Source organism: Bos mutus, chromosome 2, assembly GCF_027580195.1.
Source record: "Bos mutus isolate GX-2022 chromosome 2, NWIPB_WYAK_1.1, whole genome shotgun sequence".
NCBI lineage: Eukaryota > Metazoa > Chordata > Mammalia > Artiodactyla > Bovidae > Bos > Bos mutus.
This window is the reverse complement of record NC_091618.1, coordinates 47,537,822-47,549,334: the sequence shown is the minus strand read 5'-3', so window position 1 is coordinate 47,549,334 and position 11,513 is coordinate 47,537,822. Positions and strand designations below refer to the sequence as shown.

The 11,513-nt window shown below is 40.9% G+C and overlaps 1 protein-coding gene across 1 annotated transcript in view; it reads right to left on the bottom strand.

The window, feature by feature from the left end:
• Positions 1 to 237: 237 nt before the first annotated feature.
• Positions 238 to 11,513, bottom strand: part of FTCDNL1 (formiminotransferase cyclodeaminase N-terminal like) — a 118,026-nt gene continuing 106,750 nt past the window's right edge. The window contains exon 6 of the mRNA XM_070388643.1: positions 238 to 1,659. Coding sequence (XP_070244744.1) covers positions 1,622 to 1,659 — 38 coding nt within the window. The 3' untranslated portion in view covers positions 238 to 1,621. The remainder of the gene's footprint in view (positions 1,660 to 11,513) is intronic.

Here is an 11,513-nt window from a genome sequence, read left to right as displayed (position 1 = left end):
CATCCCAGGCTTCTTTAGTTCACATCTCATTTCTTAAGCCCTTGACGTTGTCTCTATCAGTTTTCTATGGCAGGGGATAAAAACACTGTTTCAGTTGTTTGATTTTTACTGTGTGATTAGTCTAAGCATGATATAGAGAAAAGCACGTAAAGCATTATTTTATTTGAAAGCCAGAAGCACATAATGTTTATTAATAAAGAGTCTGGTTTACATAGATTTTATTATTATTGAGCATAAAATGGTTTATATTACAAGCAAGGGTGAAATTACTAACTAATTAGCCTGTGAAGATCATGTTTAATGGAATATATAAATCTAGGGTGTTGCTTTTTTTTTCTGCAAACCTTAAGGGTCTTATTCATTAAACATGTACATATGCAGCCTTTATGCTGAAACAGGGGATTGTGACATATAATTCAAGGTCAAACGATTCATTCTGTTTCTGGATGTCCAAAAATCTCAGAGCTTTAAATTCCTTAACTATTAATGGAAGTTGGTTTCAACACACAGCTGCTGTAGCATGCACACTGAATTCAACCATAACTGATGGTAACTGAGAAAAGCAAAAGTGAAGAACAGACGGGCTAAATTATCTATTTGTCTGTCTGTCTCTCTCTGGATACTGTAGCTTAAAACCCACTTAACTCTTCCAAAGGAACTTTGTTTCTATTAACTTAGAGGATTGCACAATCTTTGTAAACACACCATTCTCGTATATTTCAGTTAAATTTTGTAATAGTACCATAAAATGTGTCAGGCATTGCAATAAACTATCAGTTACAGGAAGCACAAATTGGTATGGGAAAATTACTAGAAACCATGTCTTAGAAGGAAGAAAAAAAAATTTTAAGAACTTGGAAAAAGAATCCTCAATGTTTCCTTAAAATGTGTGTTTCTTATTTTAATAAAAACAGAGATTGTGTGTTTTAAGTCCGGTTTCAGGGTTAGAAGCAGTGTGGCTACTTTATTTCAATGCTAGTCTCTCCAGGCCACTAGAGACTGTAACCTTCCCTCTTTACCTATCTCCTACCACTCTGGAGTAGGAATGCTATCAGGGGCTAAAGCAGGGACAGGCAGACAAATGAATGTTGCCATTTTTTACTTTCAGAAGCCGTTTTAGGGGCAAAACTTAGAGCATATTGGGTTTGCTGTATATTACATCATTGGTTAAAAGTTGATTTGCCATATATCCTGACTCTAGTACTTTCATTCAAAATCCAAGTTAGTAAAGGTGACCAATTCACCTCTGCTCTGGAACAGGAATATGCTTCTTTGCAAGAGTAAAGAGGCCTGGGCTGAGGGCTTGCTGCTGCTACTGCTAAGTCGCTTCAGTCGTGTCCGACTCTGTGCGACCCCATAGACGGTAGCTCACCAGGCTCTCCCGTCCCTGGGATTCTCCAGGCAGGAACACTGGAGTGGGTTGCCATTTCCTTCTCCAATGCGAGAAAGTGAAAAGTAAAAGTGAAGTTGCTCTGTCGTGTCCAACTCTTAGCGACCCCATGGACTGCAGCTTACCAGGCTCCTCCATCCATGGGATTTTCCAGGCAAGAGTACTGGAGTGGGGTGCCATTGCCTTCTCCGGGGCTGAGTGCTTAGACTGGCTGAATGGTAGCAAGTTGTTTCATTTGTCTCTTGCTTGTTTGAACAGCCTCAGAGTGACTACAATAAAAACAAAAAATCAAATCAAAACAGAAAACCCAGCTTAGCTACCATGATAATACTAGAGTGATTTTCAGTTATCCTGGGACCATCCCAACAACCCCAAATGATGAAAACATTATTCACAATGAGATAAGGCTGCATGTTTCCATAAAGGCTCTGACTTTCCATTTTATGGAAATGCTTTTGTTTTAATGGCAGAACTCAGAACGAATCTAGACTTACCAAACCATAAGATTTGTATTCAGGAAATATGTGTTTAGGAAGAACTTCGAATGTTTGCTCTGGAGAGCGTGGGATTCTTGGACAAGGGTGTTTGCGGGCTCTGAGAGCCGGGCTGGCCAGGCGCACATCATTTAAAGATGAACACTGCCCCCTGCTGGCAAGAGGCCGCATTACCTCCCGAAAGTACATGTGAGGGTGGAAAAACCACCACTGTATAAAGGGAAAATTCATTTTGATTCTTTCAACTTTTCTTCAGTTCTTAGCTTGACAGCTGAGTTCAGAAGTATTATAACTGCCAAGCATCACTATTGCATTGCAAGACAACTTGGTTTATTTTATTATTCTCAGCTCATTATGATGAACTACCACCCCTGGCAGAAATCCACCTAAATGAAAAGATAAGAGAAACAAAGACAGCCACTGTGGTGACTGGGAGGGCTTTTAAGATGGACAGGGGCACGGAAAAGAGAAAACTCTGTAAAAACCAATTTGATAGTTTATAATTCGACTCTAGCCAGTCACAGCCTCAAATGCTAGAGAGAGAATTCAAGATGACAGTTCTCAAAGAGCTCACAGAAGGAGCTTAATCATCTAATTTTCTGTCTGTATCTTTTCCTCCTAAACTGAGCACCACAATAGAGTAGCCAGGGAAAGGGTGTGGAGCCCAGGAGTGGGGACTCAGAACTTTAGGAGGGATTAGAGCACTCTAAGGATACTCCAGGGTGTGGCCCCACCCCAGCTTCCTTCCTGCCGGGAAGCTCTCAGAGCAAAGACTCCAGGAGGAAAACTTGTGGGCAGGTTGCTGAGGGGACATCGGACACACAGGTCAGATTCAGTTCCTGAGTACCCGCTGTAACAGTGGGCAGTGTTTACCAGTTATTCATATAGATTGTCCTTTTAATACTGTTCTATAAATACAACTCTCTGAGGAAGGTATTACACCTCAGCCCTTTACGAGTTAGGAAATTTGGAATTGAAAAGATAAAATAGCTTGCTCATGACCATGCAGTCAGCAGGTGGAACAGACCCTGTGCTCATTCCGCTTTAGACATCTGTGGAGTTGACACGCAGCTCTGCTTTCCAAACTTCCCCTGCCAACCTGTGGAAGTTTAGATAGCAATGTGCTGCATGTGGTGATCTAAAAATTCTATTAAATATTCACTCCGTTCATTGATAACATTCCTTGTAGGAAGTCGTTCTGGCCTCCAAAGTACCACCATGCTTTGTAAATAAGAATTAATTCCATATTAAGTGACATTTTATGCCCAAATTCAGAAAAATTATTATACTTAGAGAACAAATCATATATTCCCTCAAAACATCTTTCTTCTCATAGATATTAACTTTAAATAAAATATGATCATGTCACTCCCCTCTGAAAAGTCTTCATTATTCTTTGGAACTGGATAGTAAAAGGTGCTCAGTGTGAAAAGTATTCTAAAATCAAATCAGTTTAAAGAAAGTTTCATTTTATATTGCACTGTGGGAATACCAATAGCTCTGAAAAATCCAACAGTAAGAAAGACTAATTTTGTTGGAACAAACATTTCTCCAACTTATTGAGCCACGCAATAGTATTACTGGAACATTTTTTAACAGATCAAAGAATATGGGGAACACAGTTTAGGGACTATTGGCTTAATGAAAAATTCTAGGTTCTTTAATTGGCACATAAATCTTTCATAAACCAATTCTTGCTCACCTTCAGCTTCTTTTTAACCCTCCATGCAGCCTACAATTGAAACAAATATTTGCTATTTCCTAAATTTATCTTGTTATCTTATGCCTGTGTGTCTTTAAATATACTGGTCCTTCTGCCTGGAGCATCCTTGGACCTCTCTGTCCACTTGGCCACCTCCTAACCATTCTTTCAAGCCTCAAGTCAGCTGTTTCTCTGTGAAGATGCTTCTTTCTCTAACTTCCCCCAGGAAGGTTTAGATACTGCTCCTTCTATATCTGGAACTTTCTGGGTACCTCTTTCCTCTTACTGCAACGTTGTGCATTTTTCTCCTTCTCTTTCCCTATTAACTCTTCAGGAGACCCAAAGTATCCTTACTCCCCAGGATTTATCAATGCCTGGGGAATTTGTTCTGAGATTTCCTTCTTCATTTAACTTCTTTCTTTATTCAAAGCTGTCCTATACAAAGTAATTTCATCTCCTCTTTAATATCTTGATAATGTTAATAATGATAATAGCTAATATTTGAGCGCTTAGTATATGCCAGGCTTCACACTAATTATTTCCCACAGATTAGCTTGCTCAGTGATATGAATATATGATCATTTCCATTCTACAAACAAGGAAATAAAGGCACATGGAAGTTAAGTAATCTGTTCAAGTTCATGGAACAGGTAAATAAATGATCTGTACCCAAAGGATCTGTACGTAAAGATTCTCCACACAGTCTCTATATTCTCTTATAACATTACAGTATAGGACCTATAGTATTATATTCAACAGGAAAAAAAGTTCATTACAATGGAAATAGAAAAACAAGGCATAAGCTTTCTTCCAATTCACCAAGGAAGGGGATAGTGCTTTAGTTGCTAAGTCATGTCTGACTCTTTCATCCCCACGGACATTAGCCTGCCAGGCTCCTCTGTCCATGGTATTCTCCAGGCAAGAATATTGGAGTGGGTTGCCATTTCCTTCTCCAGGGCATCTTCCTGACCCAGGAATTGAACCTGGGTCTCTTGCATTGCAGGCAGATCCTTTAGTGACTGAGCTAGGAGGGAAGCCCGAGGAGGGGGAAGAATTAAATATTTATAGTGCAGTGAAGGAGGATCACAGAAGAACTAATCTGAAAAAAATCCACCTGGCAAGTTCTTGGAGGAAAATGAGAGCATTATAAAGAAGGTTGGGAATATGATTTATTCCCCAATAACGGAGCAGCCTCCAGAGGTTACCTGGAGGGCCAGCTGGGGACTGAACTTGGGGTCAACTGCTGTTCCATCACTGGAGGGAGTGGCATATTGCTGGCAGCTGTGGTTGGGACTGCAGTCACGTGGCCACAACAGGCACAACAACCACCCCACAACTTCAATGTATCTGTCCCGCACCCTGCAGTTTCCCATTTTCAGAAGGGAAACAGGCTCTGAAAGGCCCATGACTGCTCCAGGTTACTCAATCAGTAACAAAGTTGAGCTCAACTCCAGATCTCACCCCAGAGGCCTTCACTCCAGGGAAAAGAAGCTGTCTTTAAAAGCCTGTTAGCATTTTAGCTGCTTCTGTGAACTTGTATTTGCTCTTGTATTTCTTTTTCTTGAATTTTAGCCTAGTCATTCAAAACCAGACTGGATATCCCTTGAGACAGAATGTTATGCTTTTGTCTGTTGGTGTAGAGTGTAAAGTATATCTTCATTGAATACTTGTTCACTGATTAATTAAATGAGGCCCAAGACCAAACACTAGGCGAAGTGGGTGGACCTCTTGACTATCAGGCTGCTGAAGTTGTTGCATCACTCTGTGGGGAACCCTGCCACTCTGTCTCTGATTGGTCTCAAGGCATTCATTAAGTTTCTTGATTTCTCTTTGTCTCCATGGCATAGTTAATAAAAATGAAGATACAGATTTGTCTGAGGGTCCTTCTAGTTCCAAATTTCTAGGGCGAGAGTTTCAACATTGAAGAGAACAGAAATTCCCCCAAGAATACTGACATAACTGGTAAATAATTTGAATTTGCAGTGGTTTGCAGAAGAACTTGAAAGCATGAGTACTATGTTTCCAGTACATAGCTTGCCCTTAAAAATAAATGAATAAAGAAACAGACAGGCTCTTTTCCTAATTCATATGCCTGTTGCAAAGGCTTTCCAACCATAAACCAGGCTGTAGGCTTTATATATATCTTGTAGTATGGCTGATGCCACAATTCGATAGTAATAATGCTGTTTTAAACAGGAGCCAGAGATCACAGAACATGCCTTACATTGCCACCACCTTAACACTTGAGAAAGTCCTGACTTTTTAATGACTATGACTGTTTCAGGAAAACTGCTGGGAAAACCTCAGAGATGCCCTTGGTTGCTGGAATCTTTGCTTTAAGCTGAGAATTTAAACTATTAAACTTTCTGTTATGGAAGGAATTGTGTCCCCCACCTCCCCACCCCAGCAAAGTATACATTGAAACCCTAATTTCCAATGTGACTGTACTTGAGGCAAGATCTTTAGGGCGTAATTAAGGTTAAATGAGGTCATAAGATTGAGGCTCTAATTCAATAGAACTGATGTCCCCCTGAAAAGAAGAAGAGACACCAGAGATCTCTCTCTCTCTCCCCATCATGTGAGGACACAGTGAGAAGATGACCACCTGGAAGCCAGGAAGAAAGGCCTCAGAAGGAATCAAACTCATCAACACCTTGATCTTGAACCACCAGCCTCCAGAACTGTAAGAAAATAAATTTCTGTTGTTTAAGCAACATAGTCTATGGCACTTTGTTATGGCAGCCCTAGTAAAATAATATGCACCCTAAAACCAGTTTTGTGATAGCCCCTAAAATCACTTCCATTTGTATTTAGTGATTAAATCACAGCCTCTGAGACTTGGCCAAAGGCTATAGGCAAAGAGATGGGGAAATGCCACACAAAACCTTGTTCATTTTGTCCTTAGACAACTGGTGAGTCCATGCCTGCCTCTTAGCTAGCACCATGGAAGCATGGCCACCGGGGCAGCAGCTTCCAGAATTTTGTGCTGCTCTACGGGCACCTGCCTGTCTGCGATGTTCCCCACCTGTCAGTTCACTGCTTTGCCTGTGGACCAAGAAAAGAGACGGCAGACCATCACTCCCCTGCTGTGCCCAGTTTTACTAATATTCATCCATCCATTCTGTTATTCAACAAATATTTATTGAAGCCTACTGTATGCCAAGCACTATTTCAGGAACTTGGGATATCGCAGTGAGAAAATAAGCAAAAATTCCCATCTTCATGGAGTTTACATTCTAATGAAATAACTTCTAATGGAGCAAGAATTCTCATTTATTTTATCTTATTTTAATACTGCTCTTTACTTTTCACAAGTTACCTTATCCTTTACTACAGCAGGTTTCCATCTTTAGTCATTTTCTTGATCTGCTTTCCCATGTCCTTTAGTGCATTTTACCAATAGGGATGTGGGGCAAAAGGTAATTGAATCTACTACTTGTCAAGTCTGGAGTACAGAATAACCATCAGAAAGCAAAGCACAAGTGCTTCACAGTCTTAGTTTCCACTAAGCCCTGTACTGGCAGTAAAAACACAAACAAAGTTCCCCATAACCTCTCCATGGGGGCCCTTCTTGGCTGATTTCTTGTAACTCTGTTGCACTGGTTCAGACAAAATCAACCAAGGTCATGACAGTGAAATGCATATTGCACGCTGACCCCAGAATTTGGATATGAGTTACAAGCATGAACTCAAAGCCAGAACACAGGATCTACCCTGTAATTATTTTATTTTTGACTACACAAAGTCTCAATCAAATGGCTATCCTGGGTTCAAAGCACTCTTTTCTGAAAACATCTAGAAACCAACGTATACTTATGTGTAAAATGCACATATTAAATATAAATGATTCAGCAACATGGATCAGATTTTACATACTGTAAAAAAAATCTCTTCTTTAAAGCTGATCACCCTAGACATTACCTTCATCATATTTACAAATCTGTTTGAAGATTAAATCTTTTTTTTCCCCCTTTACCCAAATCAGTAAACAAACTATCAATGTCCCAAGGCTTTATGTTAAAGCAAGAGAATTTCTCTAGGCTGTGGCTAATCACCCTTTGTATTTGTTGTTGTTGTTGTTGTTTCTTAACCCCTCTGACAGTTTTGTCACACTGCAAGCTCACCCTCTCTGAAATGAAGACAGTGACAATAGTATTGAGGAGTATGTGTTTGGGTCAAAAAAAAAATGGGGTTTCATTCCAAGAAACTCATCATACAGAAGTTGCCTAGACTTGACCTTCCGCCATAGAGGAACAAGTTAGAACAAGCTCTTGGAATGGTTGTATATAGTCAAGGCAATCTGATTCTCAAGACAAAGCTTAGTAACCCCCACAATGCAGATGCCAGATCACTAGAGAAATCCAAGTCCTTGACCTTGGAACTCCAATGAGGAAGTCAGCATCTGATGTACAGATGAAGCCCAGCCTGAGAGACATTAAAAACAATGCTTGCTGTTCAGTCACCAAGTTGTGTCCAACTCTTCACAACCCCATGGACTGCAGCACGCGAGGCTTCCCTGTCCCCCACCATCTCCCAGAGTTTGCCCAAGTTCATGTCCATTGAATTAGTGATGCCATCCAACCAAACAGACATTGTTTAAAATCACTGGTATTTGGCCATCATACATCAAACTGGCTTGAAAATCATAATCTTTCTACTAAGGGGTTAGATCCTAAGACTAGCAGAGACACTGAACCCTCATTACATATATTGGAAAGTAACTTCCACCAAGAATCACAAGCAGGTGGGTTAAGACCTCCCTTGGACAAGGTGTTCTCTGCATTTATTTTTCTGTGGGAAATTAAATAAGAAGACCTCACTGCTGGGGCTTGGGTTAAATAAATAAATAAACCCCATCCCCAGCTTCCCAATTGTGTTCCTTGTGTTCAGCATCCTGATTACAGATGAGCGTGTTCCTTGTGTTCTGCCAAACGGAGGTCCTTCTTAACTCCTCTTCTCTCCCCCACCTCCACTAACCTGTCGGGTCACCAGGTCAAGTTCAGACTGACATTCTTCTGCATTTTGTCCTCACTGTTGGCATAAGTAACATCCTGTTTCAAATAAGGTTTAAAAAAAAAAACCCTCATAAAGCTCCTTGGACATCAAATGGCTCTTACAAAACAACAATTTGATAAATTAAGTGTAAATGAATCAGAAACATGTGGATCAAGTTTCCCTCAGAATACGCATGGGTTTAAGTATTCAGAGGGAAAGTGCTTGGGAAAAACGTGTTCTGAACCCAAAATGTTTGAAAAATAAGCCCAAACTTCTTTGGCAGTTTCCCCACCCCAGATCAACCCGCGTGATAAATATTGGTGTGTGTAGGTATAGCGCAGGGTCACGGGGGGCGCTCGCAGCCCTGCCGCCACGACTAATAACTATGGTATATGGAGTGAGCCGTGAAGAGGGGCTGCGAGGCTGAGGCCTCCGGCTCGCCTGTGTTCCCACTCACCCCGGGTTTGTTTTTGTTTGGTTTTTCATATGAGAGCAGAACCGTTGTAATGATTTCCACTACCACTCCCCTCCCCATCGTTTTATTCCCATCGCTGAAACCCTCGGGGAGAATCTACTGTGTGTGACAAAGAACTATGTCTTTTCTCTGTGTTACAGACCTTGGATCGCATCCAGGGCCCCCCTTTTCCCCCGAGGGCTGCTCTGCTCGTTTATGATTCGCATTTCATTGCGGTACACTGAACCCGGCAAGTTGTTGTCTGAACCAGCAGAATGGTGAAAGCTAAAAGTAGCAAGCAAGAAGTCTCCATTCTCATTCTGCCCAGAGTCTGCACTGCCAGAAATCTAAAGCCAAATTTGATCTAAAATTTATACAAGCAAAGAGCATCAACACAAGTACACTCCGTCTCTCTTCTCTTCCCCTTTCCCAAGACCCTCTTGACCTGGGAACCTCTATTTTATGTTTAATTTAATTTCGGGTTGCTAATTATCATCTTTTTCTTTTCCCCCACCCTTATTTGATCTTGTCATTCACTTTCACAAGGTCCTTATTTTATTTTTTTAAGCTTTTTAACCCATGAATCTTTAACTTGCAAAACTGAACAGTCAACTTTTGGAATATGAAAACTATGAACTCCAAAGAGGAAGGAGTAGGCACAAGAAGAGAAGTATAATATTTGGAAGGGAAAATTCAATTTAGAAGGTATTAAAATACACCAAATGTATTCTATATAGGGAAATAATATATTAGCATTTTTTATATTAGCATTTTTATAAATGCTAATGAAAGAGTTATAGGACAGTTTGTTTCTTTGTTTTTAATGAAGTCATCTCTGATATTCCGATAGGTTAGCTGGGACTACAAAAGAAAAGTACTAATTTTAAGACAGATCTCCTAAACTACACATCCTTTTTTGGGAAGTTATACTGAAATATATTCATGGGGAAGTCTTACCAGCACCTCAAAATAACAAGTACCTCCTCCCCTGTATCCCTACCTTTGTTAAGGATAATGGATAAAGTGACTTCTTTTCACACTCCATGTCCAAGAGGCCATGAAGTGAAAATGTTAGTCGCTCAGTCATGTTTGACTCTTTATGACCCCGTGGACTGTAGCCCACTAGGCTCCTCTGTCCTTGGGATTTTCCAGACAAGAATACTGGAGTGGGCTGCCATTTCCTTCTCCAGGGGATTTTCCCAACCCAGGGATTGAACCAGGCTCTCCTGCATTACTGGCAGACACTTTACCTTCTAAGCTACCAGGGATGCCCCAAGAGGCCGTTATGAGTGATTATTTGCTAAATGCTTCCTATTTCCTTCACACCTGAGCCCCTCTGCCTGGGTTTGTACAACCACATGCTCATCTGTTTGTGATCTGTGTGTCAGTCCATCATGCACACTACAATCCTAGTGATGTTTTCTTATGCACCCCTGAGTGTGACCCAGCCCTGCTGAAATCCTGCCATGCCTTCCATTCCTAGGAAACTGGTGCTCAAAAGTCAAGAGGTGGAGGGAAGAAAATTGAGTCGAATCTCCCCCCAGAGCTTTTACATTCTGTATTGTTTCTATAATAACTGCCTTTTCTCCCTCTTGATTGGGAATAGTGTCAGGGCTTACAAGTGAGCTGGAAAGGAATCTGGTTCATTGTGAGGTAGTCACTCTTCCCCTTCCTGCTCACCTCCCCTTCTCCTCCACTCCTCAAAACCTTCTGGCCTTGAAGATGGAGTCTAAACTCCCCAGGGCACAGGAGGCCTTGCAGGAGTAGGGATCCAGCAGCTCTGCCCCAGCTCTGCCCTGCACATACCCTACTGCGGTCACCCATTCTGACTCTCTTCTTTTCTATATTGGTAGTGCCGGCTCTTTTCTCCACCTGAAATGCCCCTTCTTCCCTGACTAACTCCACTTCTCCATCAAGCCTCAACACAAACATTTCTTCTAATCACCTGGGCACACTGGGCCCTTCACATGTCACCTGTCTGTCTCTTTCCCAGAGCAGGACTTCCTGAGGAATGAAACCAGATCTTACCAGTCTTCATTCCCCCTAGAAGATGCTAAATGGTTTTTGAATGACTAGATTCACTCATGTATAAATAAATAAATGAGTAAAAGAAATCACAGTAGTCAGGTCTATATGAGCTGACTCATATGTTTTGCAAACAATTTGTACTAATATCTTATTATTAAACAATTAATCCAACCTGGCCACTAAGCTACCAGCAATAACCAGGCTGCCGTACAACTGAACTAGTTATTTTGGTCATCTTAACATGCAAATGAGATTTAGCCATTTATTGATTGAGCCATATATGAAGTAAATTCTCTCTCTAAAAAAAGAAGTATATAGCAACTATTATAAATTTAAAATACTAACACATTTACTTATTGAGTACTTACTATGTACTGGGCAGTGACTTACATGTTTTATGTGTATTGATTCATTTAGTCCTCAGAAGCTCTGCAAGGTACGTGCCTTTAC